Source organism: Suncus etruscus, chromosome 8 (assembly GCF_024139225.1).
Source record: "Suncus etruscus isolate mSunEtr1 chromosome 8, mSunEtr1.pri.cur, whole genome shotgun sequence".
Classification (NCBI taxonomy): domain Eukaryota; kingdom Metazoa; phylum Chordata; class Mammalia; order Eulipotyphla; family Soricidae; genus Suncus; species Suncus etruscus.
The window spans coordinates 32,740,787-32,763,540 of NC_064855.1; the positions used below are offsets into that span (position 1 = coordinate 32,740,787).

Below are 22,754 nucleotides of genomic sequence, written 5' to 3' on the forward strand. Positions count from 1 at the left end.
CACCGGGATTCGAACCAACCACCTTTGGTCCTGGATCGGCTGCTTGCAAGGCAAACGCCGCTGTGCTATTTCTCCGGGCCCTCTCCTCTGCTATTTCTAATGCACCTGCTGGGTTGGCCTCTGGGTTGCTTTGAGCCCTGGGAACAAACATTCTCTTCGCTCAAGTAGCTCCTTTCATTTTCCAGGCCATTTCCTTTAGAGCAAGTACAGGAAACAATTGTTCTTTGCATCTGTGCGTCCTAGGGGGAGATAGGTGGACATGGTTGAGAACTCCCTTCAGCAATTTGTTGCCCTTTTTAGAAAATAATTTTCATGATATCTAAGTTACACACTGGATATGAAGAAAATCAAATTATTTGTGTCTCTTAGTGAGAAACAGCCTTCTCCCCAACTCCCTCTGTTCCACATTATCCAAACCCTCACATCTATTAGTGTTTCTCCAGGTTTCAAACAAACATCACTACTTAACTTCCTTAGTATGGATGAAGTTTAGTTCATTACTTTTTTTCCCTCCTGTTTTTACTGAGGTTCTCTGATTTACAGTATTTTTTGTTTGTTTTGTTTTGAGGCCACACCTGGCTTACTCTTAGTTCTGCACTCAGGGATCACTCCTGGAAGTTCTCAGGGGAGTGATTATATGGTATGCCAAGGATCGAACTTGAGTCATCTACATGCAAGACCAATGCCCTCTCTGCTGTACTCTTTCTCTCCCAGGCCCCCTATATTAATCCTAGGTGCCCCAGCATGGAATCTGTCTTTGTGAATGTCCGTGTGTTCTCAGCTTTTGGAAGATGAAGAGCATTGTTTAAATCTAGGCCCATCTCCACTTCCTTTAAGGCCAGTGCTTCCTTGTGTTCCCCAGTGCTGAACTTTTGTCTAGTTGATCTATCGAGTTGTGAGAGAGGAGTGTATTGTTGTCAATAGCTTCCTTCATGTCTCCTAGCGGGTTTTTAAAAAAATTACCTCGACTGTTCGTCACCTGGTGCATTACATGTTCGTGCACCTGGTGGTTATGAATGTGATATCTATTGATCCCTTGCAGCTATGACTGTTCTTGTGTTGACCAGGTTGCGTCTGCTGTGTTCCTCAAGCAGCCTGTGTCCCTAGCCTGGAGGCCTCTGACACTCCGGGAATGTTTGATCATCCCTCAAAGCTACTGAGCCTGTGGCACATAAGCTGCTCTCCACTGCCCTGTTCCGAGTGCATGGCTCTGTGGGCGGTAAACACAGTATAAGAAGCTCAAGGCCCGGTGATAAGACAGAGCCACTGAAAGCAGTTCGCTCGGACAGACACCAGACAGACACAAGGACACAGCGCCCACTACCGTGTCCCCAACAGGCCACTTTGTCCGACAGGGGCTGCATCTGAGTCTTGGAGTGGCTGCTTATCCCCTACCAGGCAGGATGGTCCTGCTGAGACCCTGCAGGTGACCATGTTCTTGTCCCTACCCTGTAGGGCCAGGCCATGACACCTCCTCTGAGAGCCCCACAGTCTGGGACACCCTCCTGGACCCCAAAGCCGCAGCTCCTCATCTCCCAGAAGCTGTAAAGGCGCCCACTATTCTGAGCCTCTCTGTCTCTTGCCCTGTCTAATGGTTCCCCAGCCTGGCCGAGTCTCAGTGACTGTTCCCGCCAGGCAGAGTGTTGGGGGTCGGGTGCTGCAGGCTCCCCTGAAAGGCAGCTGGAGCCAGAGCCTTGTCTGGACCTCACCCCCAACAAACCCTGGAATGCTGGTGGGGGCTGTACACTGAAGCAGGAGCTCAGACCTTGTGGGTTCCTTGTACACCTAACTGCTGTTCCTCTACAGTCTGGGTCTGTCCTGGAGGATTCTCCTCTGCACCATCTTCCTGCCGCTCATCATCTCCAGCCTGGCTCCTCGGGCCAGGAGTAAGGACAACTTTGCCAAGATCGGGACCCCCCAAATCAGGTCAGCAGGGAGCCGCTGTCCCCCAAATGGCAGAAACCAGTAGAACCTGTCCTGCCTGAGGCCCTGTCAGTCTGTCTGTACATGTCGCCCTCCCAGCTCTCTCCTCTCCTCTTCTCTTCCTCCATGGCTCTCCTCTCTTCCCTCTCTCCCACCCCTTTCTTCTCCGCTCCTACCTATGTGCTCCTCTCCCCTTTCCTCCCTCCCCACAGATCCCCTCTTCTCTCCACTCCCCATTCTTCTCTCCCCATTTTCTTCTCTCACATTCCCGGTTCTGGTTCTCCTCTACTTTTCTCTCTCCCCTGCTCTCTTATCACCCCCCTTCCCCTGCTCAGGTTCAACATGTCTCACCTGAACCCCTTGGAGCTAAAGAACCGTTTTGTGGGGCTCCAGGCCCAGAAGCACAACGTGAGCCCACACTTCACCCTGGAGGATCAGAGGTTCCTCATCCTGGGGGGCTCCATCCATTACTTCCGGGTGCCCCGGGAGTACTGGCGGGATCGCCTGCTGAAGCTAAAAGCCTGTGGATTCAACACCGTGTCCACGTGAGTGCTGAGGCCATGGGCTCTCAGGCCTGTGTCTGGGGGCCTTTCAGGTCACCCCTGAGCAGTTCTTTCCAGCCATGCATTTCAGGCAGAAGCATCCCTAGGGACTTAGGGCTCAGGCCTATCGGGGGGCAGTGCAGTGTGGGGTGGCTTGTTGGTGGGGTTTGGTATCTGATCCCCTAGCACCCCCCAACACCATCAGCTAGAGAGCAGCTGTGACAAACGGTGACCTTGACTTCACCATCCTCCAGTCATTACATCTGAGGTCCCCTCTGTGAGAGTGGGTCTAGGTTGCTCCCCTCATCTTTTGGATAACACTCACTCCATACTGACTCAGGAGCACCTGTGGCCAGGTGCAAGCAGCTTGGCGCTTGTGGATTAGTGGTAGAGCTAGTAGCTGGGGTGGTAGTGCCGGGAGGATGCAAGCTCAGGGGTTCCGGGTCTAGTCACTACTCACAGTCCTCAGGGTCGGTGGGAAGGGCAAGCTGCACAAGAGCTCACTCAGTCAGCCTCTCTGGCCCCAGGGTTGTTGAAGCCCTTCAGATCAAGGTCTGCTCTGGAAGACCAGGGAGAGCAGAGGCATCCCGGGAACACGCTCGTATTCATGGGACCCCCACCTACTGACCAGCACTCAGAGTGGCCCAAATGGCACCATGTTTAGCCCTGGTGTCCCCCCAAACATTGCTTGGGTAGCCTTTATGGTTCCCAAGCATTGAACTGCCACATTGGCCAAGTATCCCCAAGAGTGAACTCTAGGCTCCCAACACAACTCAAATGTTGTTTGACCCCCATTAACAATCATCATAAATGCAAGAAACAGAAATCATGACTTTGGGGGGCCATAACAACAGTGCCCAAGGTTTACTCTTGGCTCTGAGCTCAGGAATCACTCCTGGTGAGGAGTGGGTGCCAGGGGGTGAACTCAGTTTGCCATGTGCAAGGCAAGCTTCCTATCTGCTATACCATTGTTTTGGCTCCCCCATTTTTTGTTGTTTGGGTTTGGTTTTGGGCCACATTTGATAGCATTCAGGGATTACACCTGGTTCTGCACCCCAAAATTACTCCTAGCAGGCTTTGGGAGGGCACATGGGATGCTGCAGATCAAACCTAATTCAGACATTTGCAAGGCAAACCCCCTAACTGCTGTGCTATTGCTCCAATCCACCAAAATTATTCTTGAATTAGGAGCAGTATTTGTCTCTTTATCTGATATCTGGGGCGGGGTTGGTTTTCTATAAGTTTGTTTGGTTTGGTTTGAGGCTATACCTGGCTTTGCTCAAGGCTTACTCCTAACTCTGCTCAGGGATCATTCCTGGCAGTACTTGGGGGACCATATGTGGTCCCATATGTACACGGCTTGGCCGTGTACAAGACAGGTGCCCCCTCTGCTGTACCATCATCCTGTAAAGTTCTGTGAGGTCCAACCGCCAGGGATAGTGTTCTGTGATTTTTTTATTTTAATTTTTTTTTTTTTTTTTTTTTTTGGTTTTTGGGCCACACCCGGTGACGCTCAGGGGTTACTCCTGGCTATGCGCTCAGAAGTCGCTCCTGGCTTCTTGGGGGACCATATGGGACGCTGGGGGATCGAACCGCGGTCCCTCGGAGGCTAGCGCAGTCAAGGCAGGCACCTTACCTTTAGCGCCACCACCCGGCCCCTTAATTTTTTTTTTTTTTTTGCCTCTGAATACATGGGTTCAATTTCTCGCTTCTATGCTTGTCACCCTCAATCAAAAAAGTTTGTTTTCAAGGTCAGGCTGTGGGTTTTATTATAAACACCCAGGAAAAATTAAGATATTTCCAAGAAGCTCTAGATTACCATCTAGAAAGGAAAAGAGCAGAAATAGTAGTTCTGGAGCATGAAATGTACCTGAAACATTAACTATTTTCATTCCCAGGAATGTGAGTTCCTCTGCCTTATGTAGCTAATTCTATGTTGGCTTATAGGGAATATACTTAAAATGCCCTGATTGTTCTTAAAAACAGAGAAATCTCAGTGCCCTCACAGACTGCATTACCAAATCACACATTACATTTGCATTTTACAGAAATTCAAAAACACCCCCAGGATTTCAGAGGCCTATTACTCATAAATTTCTTTTGCCCTCTGGTCTTTCTCCCTCTGGTGGCTAAGCTAAGCAGTGTGCTTTAAATCTGTGGCAATTGGTAAAAGGAAATGTCTTTTTTTTTTAACTTTTTTTTTTTTTTTTTTTTTTTTGGTTTTTCGGGCCACACTCGTTTGATGCTCAGGGGTTACTCTTGGCTAAGCGCTCAGAAATTGCCCCTGGCTTGAGGGGACCATATGGGACGCTGGGGGATCGAACCACAGTCCTTCCTTGGCTAGCGTTTGCAAGGCAGACACCTTACCTCTAGCGCCACCTCGCCGGCCCCTATCTTTTTTTTTTTTTTTAATTATTTAAACACCATGGTTACCTGGTTGTTCATAAAGCAGTTTGGTTCTTCTGGGTTTTTTTTTTTTCATAGTTGAAAAGTTGTTCATGATTGAGTTTCAGCCATACGATACACACAACACCCTTCACCAGTACACACTCTCTCTCTCCCTCCCTCTCCCTCTCTCTCTCTCTCTCTCTCTCTCTCTCTCTCCCTCCCTCTCCCTCTCTCTCTCTCTCCCTCCCTCTCCCTCCCTCTCTCTCTCTCTCTCTCTCTCTCTTTCTCTCTCTCCCTCTCTCTCTCTTCTTTTCTTTTTCCTTTTGGACACTGTGGTTTGCAATTTTGTTACTGATGGGTATCATGCATATCACTTTATCTCCTTTCAACATCCTTTATTGTCCAGAGTGATCATTTCCAACTATCATTGTCATGATCCCTTTTTTTTTTTTTTTTTTTTTTGGTTTTTGGGTCACACCCTGTGACGCTCAGGGGTTACTCCTGGCTATGCGCTCAGAAGTTGCTCCTGGCTTCTTGGGGGACCATATGGGATGCCGGGGGATCGAACCGCGGTCCGTCCTAGGCTAGCGCAGGCAAGGCAGGCATCTTACCTCCAGCGCCACCGCCCGGCCCCCCATGATCCCTTTTCTACTCTAACTGCACTCCCCACTCTTTGTAGCAAGCTTCCTAGCATGAGGTCCTCCTGGCCCTCATCTCTATTGTCTCTGGATCTTAATACTATACTATCTTTTTAAAAAATATATATCCCACAATTGAGTAAGATAATTCTATCTATCTTTCGCCCTCTAATTTATTTTGCTTAGCACAATATTCTCCATATCATTTTATGACTTCATTTTTCCTAACAGCTACATATTCCTTTGTGTACATTGATCAAAGTTTCTTTATCTATTCATCTGTTCTCGGGCACTTGGGTTGTTTCCAGATTCTGGCTATTGTGAATCGTGGTCAGATGAACATAAGAATGCAGAGGGCTGGGGCCCGGAGAGATAGCACAGCGGCATTTGCCTTGCAATCCAGGACCAAAGGTGGTTGGTTCGAATCCCGGTATCCCATATGGTCCCCCGTGCCTGCCAGGAGCTATTTCTGAGCAGACAGCCAGGAGTAACCCTTGAGCACTGCCGGGTTTGGCCCAAAAACAAAAACAAAAACAAAAAAAAAAAGCAAAAAAAAAGAATGCAGAGGGCTTTTCTGAATGGTGTTTGGGGGGCCTTAGGGTACATTGCTAGGATATTTTTGCATCAGACAGAAGCTCAATTTCTATGAAAGAGGAATTTCAAACTGAGAATATTACAATGATAACGGTTCGCTTTTTCTTCAAATAACTGAATCAAAAATAAATTATAACAAGCTAAGATTTTGTTATTTATACATTGATGAAAGTAGTTCAGTTTTTCCTCCACTCTTCAGTGAAAACAGTGAATTTCTGGATGATATTTCCTATGACCAATCAATTTTGTATATCTGAGACTCATTTCATTCTGCTCTGGGATGTGTATACACACACACACACACACACACACAACACACACACACACAAATTGCTAGACTCGGTTTATCTTATTCTTACTGCAGGAATTTGTGATTATAATAGAATTTGATTTTGTTTTTTTTGGGCTTCTGATTGAGACTAGATATCAATATTATAAGGTGACTACCTAATTTTCTAGTCACTGAAAAAATCTCATAAAAAGGAGATTTGTTGGCTGGTCCGAGTGCACTGGTGTTTATAATTAATTGATCACAGCCAGTTCCAGATTTCTTTGTTCCTTCTCCACTCCCACTCTCCCACTGCTTCACTTGACTAGCCTAAAAAAAAAAAAAAAAAAAGATATGTTCTGAGAGTGTCTTAATATACAGCATAAAAATTTTGTGATTCTGGGGTCAGAGCAGTGACACAAAGTGGTAGGGTGTTTGCCTTGCACACAGTTAACCCAGGACGGAATGTGATTGGATCCCCCGGTGTCCCATATGGTCCCCCAAGCCAGGGGCGATTTCTGAGACCATAGCCAAGAGTAACCTCTGAGCATCACCAGTGTGGCCCAAAAACCAAAAACCAAAAGAAAAAAAAATTGTTATACTATTTTTACAATCCATTTTATTTGAGATCTTATACATCTGTTCCTTCCCAGGAGAATATATGATTTTTATTCTGAAGAGATCTTTCCCTTTCCTCTTGTGTTCTGGGTTGACTAAGACTGAAATTATGTTTGCTTTCTTGAAAATTGAAAATTCTGGGAGGCCAGAGAGATAGCATGGAGGTAGGGCATTTTCCTTGCATGTAGAAGGACAGTGGTTTTGGGTGTGACTCAAAAACAAAAACAAAACAAAACAAAAACAAAAAACAAAAATTGAACATTCTGATATTATCATGTCTTTTCCTTCTCTCTTTAAAACTTTTGGTTTTTTGTTATTGGGTCACACCTGGCAGTGCTCCTATTGGGTCATACCTGGCAGTGCTCTGGGTTTACTCCTGGCTCTGCACTCAGAAACCACTCCTGGTGGACTTGGGGGACCACATGGGATGATGGAGATTGAACAAACCCAGGTTGGGCATATGCAAGACAAACACCCTGACTGCTGTGCGATCACTCCAGCCCCTAAAATATTTTTAAAAGTAAGATACTGTGGTTTTCAAACTTGCTTATAATCCAGTTTTTTAGCATACAATATTCCAACACATCCCACTCCCAGGGTTCCCAGGATCCTCCAGTCCCCACCCTGCCCCCCTAGGCATCATATAACACTTTTATTTCACATCACTTGCTTTCTTTGACTCTGCTACATTCTCAGTCATTTGTTACTCATCTTTGTAGCATTTTTGCTCTCTTCCCACAATATCTAAATTCCTATCTTGATTATCCTGTTTCTTCCTTTCTCTCTAGAAGGGGAATCTGTACCTTAGTTTCTCTCCAGACTTAAGATTTTCTAATGAATTCCCTCTCAGGTGTGGCAATTGTTATGAGCCACAGACATATTCCTAATCTGACATTTTTTGTTTGTTTGTTTCCGGGTAATACCAGGCAGCAACTAAGGGGTTACTCCTGGCTCTGTACTCAGAAATCACTCCTGTCAGGCATGGGAGATACCAGGATTTGAACTACTATCTGTCCTGGATCGGCTGCATGCAAAGCAAATGTTCTATTGCTGTGCCATCTCTCTGCCCCCTAATATGACTTTGAAAGTCTTTTCAAACATTTCATAAATTTTGTTGTGGTTCCTTCTTTCTTTCTTTCTTTTTCTTCCTTCTTCCTTCCTTCCTTCCTTCCTTCCTTCCTTCCTTCCTTCCTTCCTTCCTTCCTTCCTTCCTTCCTTCCTTCCTTCCTTCCTTCCTTCCTTCCTTCCTTCCTTCCTTCCTTCCTTCCTTCCTTCCTTCCTTCCTTTCTTTCTTTCTTTCTTTTAGATTTTTGGGTCACACCCAGTGGTGCTCAGGGATTACTCCTGGCTCTGTGCTCAGAAATCACCCCTAGCAGGCATGGGGACCACACAGGATGCTGGGATTCGAATCACTGTCCATTCTGTGTTGATCACATGCAAGGCAAACACTACCACAGTGCTATCACTCCAGCCCCTGTGGTTTCTTTTTTGACCCATCAGCTCTGGTCTCTTTTATTTTATACTATTTTTTAAATTGTAATAAAAAAATTGCTTTATTTTTTTTGGAGCTATGATCTATGTGATGGGGATTTTTGCAATTTGTTGAGATTTACTTTGCATTTTGCTTGTTTATATTGATTTGGGTTGCACTAGCTGATGCTTGCTTGGGGTTTACTGTCAGTGGTACTCAGAAGATCATGCAGGTCCCGGGACCAAATTTGACCTCTAGCCCTATGAACCATCTCCCTGGCACTCTCTTTTGTGTTTCTTCTTTGTGAGTGTATAGGGGTCATACCCAGCGGTGCTCAGGGGAAATGGGGTACTGAGGATCAAGCCAGGGCTCTCACATATCAAGCCTGTGCTTCTGCCTTACTCAACTCTGCTACCAAGAGCACCGCAAGCCACCATTGCCTTATTTTCTCCCAGACTCACAACTCCTTTTTTCATCATTGTGTCTCTCTTAATAGCTACTTGGCAGATGTTATATTTTTATTTTTGCATAAAATTCTGGTTTGTCTGCTTTTGAAGCTTGCTAGACTAAGCTTGCTTCCTCTATAATTTCCCCAGCTTTTAAATATATTTTATTGAATCACTGTGAAATACAGAGTAAAAAAGTTGTCTATACTTGAGTTCCAGTCAAACAATATTCCAACACTCATCCCTTCACTACCATTCAGTTGCTGCCATCAGTATCCCCAGTGTTCCTCCCATCCCACCCCACCCTGCCTCTATGGCAGACATTTTTCTCACTTTTTCTTCACTCTTCTTTTTTTCCTTTTAGACACTGTGGTTTGCAATACTGTTACTGAAGGGGTACCATGCATATCACTTTACCTCTTTTCAGCACACATTTCTTCTCCATAGTCATTCCCAATTTTTACAAATCTTAAATGTTCACATACGTTTTACTTTAAAGCAAACCAAGTGTCATTTTGTGAAACTGTTGTTGTTTTTTATATAGGTTCACAAAATTTATTCACTCAAGAACATTAACTTTTTTTTTTACCAATCCTTTTAAATGTGACTTACAAGAGGGAAAACATTACCAAAGACATTCATTTAGAGTCTACTTCTTAAATTTAAAATTACACAAAAACCCAACTGAGAAAAATTTTAAATATGACTATCTTCATTTGAAAATATAATTTGTATAATTGGGATAATTTATACAATTCACTGTACCATGAAAACAACAGTACTTCCTACATAAACAAATCAGTGTAACTTCAAATCAAAGTCATTTCCTGCTCTCAAGCAAAGCCCTTGCATAAAGTGCCAGAAGCAGATCATGAAGCTTAGTCTGTCCTCCTTGAACCCAGCAAGAGCACAAGGGAGAAAACCTCACAGACCCCCCCCTTCTGGCTCTTTGTCCTCATAGAAAGTGCTTCCTATTGGTTCCTCCTCAGTTCGTTCCTGAGGCTATGCAGACATGTGTAGGTTTTCTTTTTGCTTAAGGGTGAGTGGGGTTATTCACACGTAAATTCAGGGAAGCAAGGACGGTCTGCATTACTGACCACATGGGGCACAGAGCAAGGAACAGCACATCCTAGTTTCCCCCATGTCCTCAGTTTAGCTGCGCTGGCAACATCGTGGGTTGTCTTTGTGCCACATTACAATGCTCAGGTCCTATCCTGGCTCTGTGCTCAGGGATCACTCCTGGCAGCCTGGCCTCCAGGGACTCTATGGAGTGCCAAAGATCTAGTCCAGATTTACCTCGGGTCAAGCAACTACTTTACCCACTGCACGATCTCAGCTCTGTTCACATGTTTTAATTAATGATTCGAATGCAGTCAGATCTTCCTAAATATAAAAACACCTGTGTCTGTCTACTATGTCTTTCTGCATGGGGACCATCCATCAATTACCAATGGCACTGTCTGCTTTGTGGTGAGTTGGCTGAAATGGGAGTGCAGAGCCTGGGCTTACCAACCCTGTCTGCACTGACAGCTATGTACCCTGGAACCTGCACGAGCCAGGAAGAGGCAACTTTGACTTCTCAGGCGATCTGGACCTGAGGTGTGTGCTCTTGTGTGCATGTGCGTATGTGTGTGTGTGTGTGTGTGTGTGTGTAGGGATGCAGGGGGGAAGGGTCCCAGGGGACTTGGTTACAGTGGGTGTGGCTTACCGGCTGGGGATCCTGGGGGGATCACAGGGAGGAGACAGTGGACTGTGGGCCAGCTGTGGGGATCTGCCCTATGCCTGCCCCGCTGGTGCCAAGGCTCTGACACTGCTCCCACAGGGCCTTTGTCCTCATGGCCGCGGAGGTTGGGCTGTGGGTGATCCTGCGCCCAGGCCCCTACATCTGCAGTGAGATGGACCTTGGTGGCCTGCCCAGGTGAGGGGTATTCAGGCCCAGCCCACCAGCATGTACCCTTGGGAGCTGTCTGTCTCTGGCTTCAGTCATGGGGTTGGGAACAGTATCTGTTTGTCACCGGGAATTTGTCCCCCCACCCACCCAGACTGGTACTTGCTATTGGCATCCCACAGGCAGCCAGAATGTCCCCAAAGTTTAAGGGACTCCTCGCAGGTTCCCAGGTGGGCCAGCCCAGAGGAGGTGAGGGCAGCTTGACTCTCAGTCTGTCCCCACAGCTGGCTGCTGCAAGACCCTGAGGTGGGACTGAGAAGCACCCAGAAGGGCTTCCTGGATGCTGTAATAGCCTATTTTGATCAGCTGATTCCCAAACTGGTTCCCCTGCAGGTACGCAGCCCCCGTCTGCCCCGTCCCATGAGGAGGGGTAAGGGCTGTGTCAAGGAGTCCCATGGGGAGGAGTGGGGGCATCGGTGGTCTAAAGGCAGCTGTCTGGAGCCCTGGGGTCATCTTTAGTCTTAGAAGTGGCAGAGTCCTGCAGGGAACTGGGGTGGCGAAGATTCCTGGGGTGTTGGCCACTCAGTTGGAGGCTGAGGAGCCCCTGTACCCCTCCCCTCCCAGTACAGCATGGGAGGCCCAGTCATTGCTGTACAGGTGGAGAACGAGTACGGCCCCTTCGTGACAGATTTCACCTACATGGTTCGACTCCGCCAGGTAGGGGCAACCAGCCTGCACCCTTCAGTGCTCCTGCTTGTCCTGCTTCCAGCCTTTGGAAGACCTTCCAGGCCTTGTCCTCTGTCCAGCAGGGTGGCCTGTCCTTCTGTGGTCTTTGAGCCCCATGCTGTATGTAGGTGGGGTCTCTTGGGTTCTTCAGCCCCTCCCAGCTGAGCCCCAGCAACCCTGAGGTGGCTCTAGGGGTCAGGGCCTCTGTGTGTGGCCTGAGTGCTTAGGTGAGGAGAGTTGGGCACTGGTGTTTGTTGAGCTGCAGATGGTCATTTGGTGCTGACTCTCCTCTTTCTCCCTCCCTCTCTCTCCTCTCTCCTTCCCTTCTTCCTGCCCTCCTCCCTCTTTCTTTCTCTCTCTCCCACTCCCCTCTCTTTCTGCCCCTCTCTCCTCAACGTGACCTGCACTTGCTTGGGAGGAAGGGCTGTGGGTTCACACGACCTCGCTTTCTCACAGATCCTGGTGGAAAGAGGGATAGTGGAGCTGCTGCTGACCTCGGATGACAAGAATGGTTTCATCCAAGGCTCCATTTCAGGAGGTGCGAGCCTGTGTCTGCGGGGCGGGGGGGGGGGGGGGCGGGGGCGGGCAACCAAGTGTCTTGTCTTGTGGGTCTCGCCCCTCATCCTTTGGGTCTCCCTTTCCTGTGCCTGTGGACCAGACCCCAGAGGTGCTGGTTGGAGGAGGTGAGGACTCTTGTTCTGTCTCTCCCTGTCCTGTGCCCTTTCATTCCCCTTCACAGTCTGTGTTTGAAGCTGGCTAGCGGGTGTGGCTCAGAAGCGTTTCCAGGCTTACTTTATAGATCTGACAGGCAGGAGAGCCGGGTGGGCCACCTGAGAGGGCAGGGCAGCCACACCCACTTCTTTCTCCTCCAAATTCTGTGGCTTTAGACTTGGAGTTGCCCTTGTGTGTGGGGACCAGCATTCCACTGTGTCTGGTGACCTTGGCCTGCTCTTCCTTTTCCATAGTGCTGACTGCCAGACTTACCCCACCAGCAGGACACCCAGTGTTTAGCCCAGAAGTTCAGGGGCCACTGGGCACCCCCTGGCAGAGTTCAGGGACATCTGTGCAGGACTGGGAGTCCTGTACCTCGTATCCCTGCACTGTCTTCCCAGCCCCAACCTCACCCTACACGGTTTCCCCAGAGCCAACCTCATCCCTGTACTATCTTCCCAGCCCCAGTCTCACCCTTCACTGTCTCCCCAATGCCAAACTCATCCCTGTACTGTCTCTCTTCACCCCTGCACCATTTCCCCACCCCCAGCTTCACCCCTGCATGGCCTCTCACTGAAGCTTTAGGTGCAGAAATCCTTGTGAGACATGGCTTTATAATGCCCAGGCAGTTTGGTATCGAGCCCAGAGTGCAGTGCCAGAGCCACCAGCACCCCCATATCTGGCCCAGTTCTGCACCAAGGGCCTGTAATGCTGGGCATGGAACTTAGGGCCTCTGTGCCACCCTCAGATCCTTGGTATCCCAGGACTGAAGGTGTAGATGAGGGTGAGAGGGATACCATGGTGCCCCTCTTCCTGTCTCCTCCCTCTACCCTCTGCCCTTCAGGCTCTCATACCACATTCCTCCTCTTCTCTCTACTCTTCTTGCCTTTTCACTTCCATTCCAATTCCGTCTTTCCCCAGTCCTCATTTTTACACTTGGTCTCTGCAGTGCTGGCTACCATCAACACAAAAGCACTAAACAGACATCTGCTCCAGACAATATGGAAACTGCAGGTGAGGATGGGCCCAGGTGCCTGGGTAGGGACAGAATGGAATGAGGGGCATGGGACGAGGAGACAGTGGAGCTTCTCTCAGCCCCTAGTGGGACTCGGGAGAGATGGGCAGGACTCTCAGGCCCTGGTTTGGGGTGGCTCTAGGCTGAGGTGGGGCTTGGTAGTAAGTGGTAGTGAGAGCACTGTCTGTTGAGTTTGCAGTGCCCTCACCCTTTCCCTACACCCCTCCCTATCTTCTCTGTTCTCCAATTCTTTCTAGTTTGGGGGCCTCACCGCATATGCCTGTGGGCTGCTCCTGGCCAGCAACTCTATGTGGCTGAAAAAACTGCTGTAGCTGGGAGTCTCTGGTTCTATCCCTGGTATCTAATTATCACTCCCCCCGGCACCAGAGCAACTGCACTTGGATGCTGGGTTTCTGAGTACTAGGGCTCAGACTATGAGGGACAAAATTTAACCAGTGACGGAAGCAACTACGCATATCCAGTTTCCACTTAGAGCTCTGCTAGGATCCGTGTCATAACTCAGACCTCCATAGGATGCCCACATCTCTTTAGTCTTTGGTGTTAGCCCATGGGGAGCTGGAAGTATCCCCATAACCTCCTCTGTTCAAAATGCAATTTTGGTTCCAGACATGCCTGATTTATGTTTCTCTGTATTCTGAAAAGGATGACAATGCAAACTGGACACACATGGGTGTTGTTCTGAATGATTGACGTCAAAAGGCCTGGGTTATTCAGTTGTCTTGGTCTAATGACTTTGAACAAAGCATGAGAACGTGCATGCTAACATTTACATGTGTGTAAAGGTGGAGGGATGCTAAGGAGAGAAGTAGCAGAAGAGACTGAGACACAGCTCTACAGTAAAAAAAGGGCAAGCAGGTATGGGGCCGGAGAGATAGCATGGAGGCAGGGCATTTGCCTTGCATACAGAAGGACAGTGGTTCGAATCCTGGCATCCCATATGGTCCCCCGAGCCTGCCAGGAGCGGTTTCTGAGTGTAGAGCCAGGAGTAACCCCTAAAAGCTGCCGGGTGTGACCCAAAAACAAACAAACAAACAAACAAACAAAAAGGGCAGCAGGTAATGCAGCTGCTACGTACTCCATTGCCCTTTGCATACAAACACCGCCCCCCCCCCATGCCTGCCATTCTAAATGATTAAAAAAGCGAGCATCTAAGGGCAGGAGTGATAGTACAGCAGAAAGGGGACTTGTTGTGCAGACTGCTGACCCAAGTTCAGTCCTCAGTATCCCTATGGCTCCTCAGGCCCCACCAGGAGTGACTCTGAGCACAGAGCCAGGAGTAAGTCCTGAGCACTGCCAGGTGCTCAAACAAAGCAAAACAGAAAAATCAAGCATCTGATACCACCCTTCACCAGTTCATATTTACTGCCACCTATGTCCTTCCACCCTCCCACCCTGCCTGCTTCTTGGTAGACATTTCACTTCTCTATCTCCTTTTCCCCCTTTTTGACACTGTTTTGCACTATTGTTAATAAAGGTGTATGTATCATGTAACACATTATGTAACACTTTATTCTCTTTTATTCTCTCATTTTTTGTCCTGAGTGATAAGTCCCAACTATCACTGTCATAGTGGTCACTTCTCTACTCTAACTGCTTCACTATTTGTGGCAAGCTTCCTACTGGGCCTCCTGACCCTCATCTCTATTGTCTCTGGATATGATAACCATAATATATATATATTGGATTTTGGACCACACCCGGCGGTGCTCAGGGGTACTCCTGGCTGTCTGCTCAGAAATAGCTCCTGGCAGGCACGGGGGACCATATGGGACACCGGGGTTCGAACCAACCACCTTTGGTCCTGGATCGGCTGCTTGCAAGGCAAACACCGCTGTACTATCTCTCTGGGCCCAATATTTTTTTCTTATAGCCCACAAATGTGTGAGATTATTCTGTCTATCCCTCTTCCTTTGACTCATTTCACTCAGCATACTAATCTTCATATTCATTGAAGTATAAGCAAATTTCATGACTTTATTTTTTCTAATAGCTGTGTAGTATTCTACTGTATAGATGTACAAAAGTTTCTTTAGCCACTCATCTGTTCTCTGGTACTTGGGTTGTTTCCAGAGTCTGGCTGTTGTAAATAGTGCTGCCATGAACATGGGAATACAGAGGGTTTTTCGGTTTTGTGTTTTTGGATTCCTAGGTTATATCACTATGGGTGGTTATTTTTGGATCTTATGGGAGCTCAATTTCTGTATCATTTCAATTTTTAGTATATGTGCTGCCAAAGCGAGCACGGGAGCTCAATTTCTAGTTGTTTTTTTTGTTTGCTTGTTTTTGGGTCATACCTAGCAGTGCTCAGGGGTTACTCCAGGCTCTGCATTCAGAAATCGCTCCTGGCAGGAACAGGGGACCATATAGGATACCAGGGTTTGAACCACCATCTATCCTGGATTGGCTGCTTGCAAGGCAAACGCCCCACCACTGTGCTATCTCTCCAGACCCCTCAAGTTTTAGATTTTTGAGGAATAACCATATTGTTTTCCAAAAAGGCTATACCGGTCTACATTCCCACCAGCAGTGAATGAGTCCCTTTCTCTCTCTTCACATCCATGCCAGCACTGGTTGTTCTTGTTCTTTGCGATGTGTGCCAGTCTCTTGTGAGATATCTCATTATTATTTTGATTTGCATCTACCTGATTATTATTGATGTGGAATATTTTTTCATGTGCCTTTTGGCCATCTGTATTATTTCCTTGAGAAAACGTCTGTTCATTGCTTCTCCCCATTTCTTTTATGGAGTTAGAGTTTTTTTTTTCTTGTTAAGTTCTGTCTTAGATATTAACCCCTTATCTGATGGATATTGGGTGAAAAGTTTCTCCCATTTCATGGGTGGCCTTTGTATCCTAGTTGCTATTTCCTTTGAGGTACAGAAGCTTTTCAGTTTAATATAGTAGTCCATTTGTTTATCTCTACTTCCACTTGCTGCTTCAGTCTCAAAAGATGCCTTCATCCTTGAAGATGCCTTTAGTTTCAATGCCATGGAGTGCTCTGCCTACATTTTCCTCTATGTACCTTATGGTTTCGGACATTTATGGCATCATGTCCTGCCCTTCTCAGAATACTGCACTTGAGCAAAGCTCTGACCCACAGTAGTGTCAAGGCCGCTCACAATATATTTATTAGGCACAGCGGGAGCACATTTCCCCCCAGACACCATCATCATTTTTTTTTTTGCCAGCAATATTTCTTCCTTCATGTTATCTATCATGTGTTGCTTTTAGGGTTTGATTTTGGGCCACACTCAGCCATTCTGGGGACTATTGACTCAAAGCTCTGGTTTTATTCCAGAGAAACATATAGTGTTGGGGGTTGAACCTGGGTCTCCTGCATGTAAAGCCTGAGCTCTAGCCCATGAACACCACCCCCCTGCTGCTTTTAATTTGGGTCAGCAGAGGAGGGTACAGGACTGTGTATAGCCAGAAACCCTGGAGACATGTGGAGCCTGCCTGCCAGCTGGTATACCCTGGCAGGAGCACCACTAGGTGTGGCCCCCAAACAAACACACAAACAAACAAAAACACACAGACACAAAAGCCAGAGTGCTGAACACAGTTAGGTGGCTGAGTCACGCCCTGGTTCTAACCTTTCTTTGCTCAATGGACCCCAAGTGACAGCCTAGATCCATCTCTTCTTTGGCAAAATGGGACTATTGGTATCTACCTGAACTAGTGGCTACACAGAACAAAGTATGTCGAGCAGTGCCTTGCACATAGGAAGAGGTTCTTATAAAAGTGACTTTAATTGGGTGAGGTGGACACACCCAGCAATGATCAGGGACTTCCTGGCTCTGTGATCAGGAGAGGCCCTCTGTTCGGGGGAACATCTGTGTGACTGGGATTCACCAGAGTTGAGTTGCTGCAGACATATGTGACACGTCTACTTAGACACTCTCTCTGATGCTATTAATTATTTTAATGCAATGGTTACTGTATGTAAAAAAAAATGGTACTACCCAGGGAGATAGCATGGAGGTAGGGCATTTGCTTTGCATGCAGAAGGATGATGGTTCAAATCCCAGCATCCCATATGGTCCCCCAGCCTGCCAGGGGTGATTTCTGCGTGCAGAGCCAGGAGTAATCCTGGGTGTGACCCAAAAACCAACCAACAAATAAATAAATAAATAAAGTTTTAAAAAAAATGGTCCCACCCATAAACATGTAGTAGCATTTCTTAGTTGTAATATGTTAAATTTATTTACTTAGCAAAAATATGCAGGGTGTAAATTGTTAAAAAAAAAAAAACAATGTGACAATTGTCATGATGAGCACAGGTGAAGGCGAATAAGATGAAACGTTGAGAGAAAGGGATGCCATTTTGAAGACATGAGAACCCCATGGCTGGTGCTGATCTAGACCTGCATTGAGCAGTGGCTTTGCACTAACCTGGAGGGGGACTTCACCCCTAAGCTTCTTTGCAAGGATGCCCCAGGCCCTGTATCCAAAGTGGGTCTTTCCAACCAGACTTCGACCTGATCAGACTGGAATGATCAATGCGCTCCCTAGGGGAATGGGAAGGCACAAGGGGCATGTTGAGGATGGGAAAACAATGCTGTGGGTGACAAAGAGGTGGTCCAGATAGGGGTGTACCAGAAAGGTAGAGGGGCATGTTTGAATTCCTCAGATTATTGCCACCATATAGTGTTCTTTTCATTGTTCTCTGGGCTGAGACTTAGCTATGCATGTGGTTTCTTTTTAGCCAGATATGCCCATTTTAGTAATGGAATTCTGGGTTGGCTGGTTCGACACCTGGGGGAACAAACATGCCACTCGACATGCCAAAGGTAAGTGTGTGCTGGAGCTGCACCCCATACTGCCTGTTCATGTTTCACAGGGCTCTTCACATGATCCTGGGCTGATCTTTCAGCTCTGCCTTTTGTGATGGGGGCTGACTTGGTATTCTGGGGTGTTGTCGGAGCCACATGGTCCACATGGTCCAGCTCCCTCCCTTGCTAGGTTCAGCTCCCTCCCTTGCTAGCCTCTTGGTCCGGTTGTTCTTCCGAGCAAATGCGGTTACTCACTTAGACAAAAAGTCTGGATCCCGTTCATCTGCACAGAGATTCCGGTGGCTCACAAAAGGCAGCAGCAAAGGGGAGCTTTCCCTTGAGGGATCCACTGTCCCATCAGCCCTATCCAGGGTTGGAGGCAAGGTAGGGGAGTCGAAGATGCAGCTGGCTAGAACACTTGCTCAAATGGCAGCTGAGGAAAATGCTGTTGGGCCTCACAGTTTATTTAATAGTGGTTTTACATGACAATTTATAGGATTCCAGCAGGAGGCAATATGCAGTCATTTCTTTGATCACCAGATGTTTACATTAGATACAGATTTGTTCATTATACTTACTTATGTGTCTCCTTTCCTTCCTTCCTTCCTTCCTTTCTTCCTTCCTTCCTTCCTTCCTTCCTTCCTTCCTTCCTTCCTTCCTTCCTTCCTTCCTTCCTTCCTTCCTTCCTTCCTTCCTTCCTTCTTCTTCCTTTCTTTCTTTGTTCTTTTTCTTTCTTCTTTCTTTTCTTTTCTTTCTGCCAACCCTTGGTTGGCCAGTTGCAAGGTAAGTGCTATCTCTCTGACCCCATGTTTCTTTTTTTTTTTTTTAATTTTATTGAAACCAGGGCCGGAGTGATAGTACAGTGGTAGGGCATTTGCCTTGCATGTGGCTGACTCAGGACAGACCTGGATTTGATCCCCAGCATCCCATATGGTTCCCTAAGCCAGAGCGATTTCTGAGTGCATAGCCAGGAGTAACCCCTGAGCATCACTGGTTGTGGACCAAAACAAACAAAAATTATATTGAAACCATTGTGATTTATGAAGTTCTTCATAGTTGGATTTCAGGCATACAGTGACAATAAATTAGTGCCATTCCCATCACCAGTGTTGACTCCTTCACCAAAGTTCCCAGCATGCATCTTATATCACCAACCTTAGCCTTGCCTGTAACAGGTCCAGTTAAGTTTAGATTCTTATCATTTGGCTCTCTTGATTCCACTGTTGTTGACTTTGGCTTGGATATTTTGTTCTGTCCTTTTTTATCTTCACTAATGGACCTAGGATCACTTGGCCCCTGACCTCCATCCTCTTTCTTTTTCTTCTTAATTTTATAGAAAAGATGCAGAAATATTAGGTAAAACGAAGTAATTTATGTCCCAAGGCTTTATGAAAAAAGGTGGGAGCCCCTATTTAGAAGATAAAAATAAAATGTTAAAAAAAAGGGGGCGGCATGGCAGGTGTTTTTGTTGTTGTTGTTGTTTATTTATTTATTTATTTTTGCATAGGCACAGCAAATGGAGAAATTAGAAAGGGAAAACTGGCCTGAAAACAGGGTGTCCCTACCCATGAAGCATCCTGGCATAAGACCAGCTACAGGCTCCGGGCATACTAATTATATAACCCCAAGTTCTTTCTTCATAGTCCCAGGAAAAGTTCTCCTTATCACAGTTGTTGTAGTCAGATATCTGTAATTAGAGATCTTGGTTTTTGCACAGATCCTATGTCAAAGCTGGGTGTCATAGAGTGTCTTCTGATTTTATCTCACTGTTAGGTGGCGAGGCATGGAAACCTGCCCTGAATGCAAGTTATTGCTGTTTCCAAGTTGTCAGGATATCATATAAACCTACCCTGGAGCAAGTTGGTGCCTGGGTGGCATTAGAGGCCCTCTCCCCACCAGTGGAAGTTTGATTCCTGGTTGCTAATGCAGAAAACCATACCATTTCCAAAGATGGGATCCAAGGTTCAGGGTAGACAGTCCATGTTCAATCACATGAAATCTAAGTCAAGTCACTATGACAAAGGTTCAGGGTGAAAGCCCCCCAAAATATACTTTATGAGTTTTTATCCCTATGAGATAAGAACTTCTTTATATACATAGATTTCCACATTTTGGGGCCAGAGAGATAGCATGGAGGTAAGGCATTTGCCTTGCACCCAGAAGGACGGTGGTTCAAATCCCAGCATCCTATATGGTCCCCCGAGCCTGCCAGGAGTAACTCCTGAGCGCTGCCGGGTGTGACCCAAAAACCAAAAAAAAAAATTTTTTTTTTCACATTTTAATGTGCCTATGCAAAAAGGAGCAATACCACATGATACTACTGAGGCATGTGGGGTTAAAAAGAACAGACTAAACAATCCCTGTAACCTATTTCTAACCTGAACTCAGACCCCAAGAGAAATTTATCTACTAGAATTTTCTACTAAGCAAATCTAAAAAAGAAATCAGGAAAGCTACCTCTACATAAGGAAATACACACTAAGAATTATATCTACATCTAAAGAAATATTCTAAGAAAATATACATAACCCCTTTAAGTCTTTTGAAATAGACAGGGGGCGGATAAAATAATAAAATCAAGAGCACAGGGGCCGGAGAGATAGCATGGAGGTAGCACATTTGCCTTGCATGCAGAAGGATGGTGGTTCAAATCCCGGCATCCTATATGGTCCCTCGAGCCTGCCAGGAGAGATTTCTGAGTGTAGAGCCAGGAGGAAACTCTGAGTGCTGCCAGGTGTGACCCAAAAACAAAAACAAAAACAAAAAATCAAGAGCACAGTTTTAATCTGCAACGTGATCCAATGGAGTCTGAAAAATGGTTCGCAGAAGTCAGGGATCAGGTAATGTCCTTGAGCTGAGGGTCTCTCAAGAGTCAAATATGGTAGCAAGCAACAGTTCACAGTGAAAGGAGATAAGAGAAAAGGGGCCATGGAGAGCAAATTATCAGCAGCAGTGGCGGCAGCTTCTTCCAGGGCCGAAGCAAGGCAGGCTGGGAATCTTCCTTTTCGCTTTGGGAGCTGGTTGGGTGCTGGCTGGAGTGGGGGATATTTTGGTTCCTGAGGAGTTAAGGACTGAGGGTAAAGAGGGTTGAATAGGGAAAAATAACATCAGGGTGAAGAAGGTGAGAGGATAGAAAAGAAGTTGTAAAGTAGGGGAGGGGTAAAAGATAAGGTTATATATGTATAACTGGAACTATATGCAACATAAAGAGCATTATGTACAATACAGATGGGCATTAGACAGACATAGGGGTGTATGATATGTTTCTTAATACCTTTTATCACCTCTGAATTTTCTCCTTAGTGATGTCATAGGAATTCAGACCTTTAAGAACAGTTAAAGAAACAGAAGCTTGGGCCCGGAGAGATAGCACAGCGGTGTTTGCCTTGCAAGCAGCCGATCCAGGACCAAAGGTGGTTGGTTCGAATCCCGGTGTCCCATATGGTCCCCGTGCCTGCCAGGAGCTATTTCTGAGCAGACAGTCAGGAGTAATCCCTGAGCACCGCTGGCTGTGGCCCAAAAACAAACAAACAAAAAAGAAACAGAAGCTTAGAAAGAAAAACCTGGTCAACATGGAAAGAGTAGAGTCAGCATTTTACTGACAACTAAATAACTCACTCATATAACTTCCTTTTAGGGCCTACAAAAGATAGTGTCCTATTAAGAACAGGCACAAAAGGGACCAGGAAAATTCTTAAGGGACTGGAGTGCATGTGGGAACCCTGGATTGGATACCCAGCCCCATATAAGTGTGGGTTTCCCACCCTTCTAGAAAGAAAGAAAGAAAATGTTTCAGGGGCTGGAGCATAGTGGTAGGGCATTTGCCTTGCATGCAGCCAACCCCAGACAGATTCTGGTTCGATTCCTGGCATCCCATAGGGTCCCCTGAGCCTGCCAGGAGCAACTTCTGAGCACAGAGCCAAGAGGAACCCCTGAGTGCTACCGGGTGTGACCCAAAAACCAAAAAAAAAAAAAAAGTTTCAGTGGCTCAGAAATCAAGAATATTGGCATAGGGACTGTAGCTGCGGTTCTAGTGTCACTAGAGAAGGTAGGAAGGAGTGTACACCAGCTATTGTACAATTTCAAAGTAACTCACCATGATTTAAGGGCCTTGAGATGATTGTTTATTGTTTGGTATCAAATGATATTCATAGGCTTGGAAAAATAATTTTTCAGTGCTTTTAGTATTGATAAGACTTGGCTTTCTAGAGGAATTTGGGACAGTTTCTCCCATTTTTGGGTGAGAATTTTGGTGGGAAACATTTTGTTTTGGGAAACAAAATGATCAGGTTGATTGTGGGGAGTGGGGACTTCTGCCTCCATTTTGAATGTTCTCTATGTTCTCATCTTCCTTCTCTGTAGATGTTGAAAGAGCTGCGACTCAGTTTCTCAACTCTGGCATCTCCTTTAATACATACATGTTCCATGGTGGCACCAACTTTGGATTTATGAATGGCGGAGTGAACATTGATTCATATCAGGGCGTGGTCACTAGCTACGGCAAGTGTTGGTGGTGGATTTACCATGCCTGTGCTAAGCATGGCAGAAACCTTTTCTTTCCCTTTTCTGTGGCTATCTCTGGGTTGGGCCTCTGGTGCTGCCTGGATCTGGAGCTCACCTCACCTTCTCCTCCACTGGAATCTTCTGAAAGAAATGGCTTCTGGGCCCGGGGAAGCTTTCGGGGCAGCAGCAGGTGCAGGTGGGATAGGGAGGTGGTGCCCTGTGGTGACCCCT

General features: G+C 46.7%; 1 protein-coding gene across 1 annotated transcript in view; it reads left to right on the forward strand.

Annotated features, from left to right (window-relative positions):
- The first annotated feature begins 1,204 nt into the window (after positions 1-1,204).
- GLB1L3 (galactosidase beta 1 like 3) overlaps positions 1,205-22,754 on the forward strand; it is a 30,084-nt gene continuing 8,534 nt past the window's right edge. Inside the window, exons 1-12 of the mRNA XM_049778433.1 lie at positions 1,205-1,219; positions 1,456-1,544; positions 1,807-1,926; positions 2,259-2,468; positions 10,419-10,487; positions 10,711-10,806; positions 11,061-11,169; positions 11,401-11,493; positions 11,959-12,040; positions 13,163-13,227; positions 17,954-18,038; positions 22,383-22,520. Coding sequence (XP_049634390.1) covers positions 1,205-1,219; positions 1,456-1,544; positions 1,807-1,926; positions 2,259-2,468; positions 10,419-10,487; positions 10,711-10,806; positions 11,061-11,169; positions 11,401-11,493; positions 11,959-12,040; positions 13,163-13,227; positions 17,954-18,038; positions 22,383-22,520 — 1,171 coding nt within the window. The remainder of the gene's footprint in view (positions 1,220-1,455; positions 1,545-1,806; positions 1,927-2,258; positions 2,469-10,418; positions 10,488-10,710; positions 10,807-11,060; positions 11,170-11,400; positions 11,494-11,958; positions 12,041-13,162; positions 13,228-17,953; positions 18,039-22,382; positions 22,521-22,754) is intronic.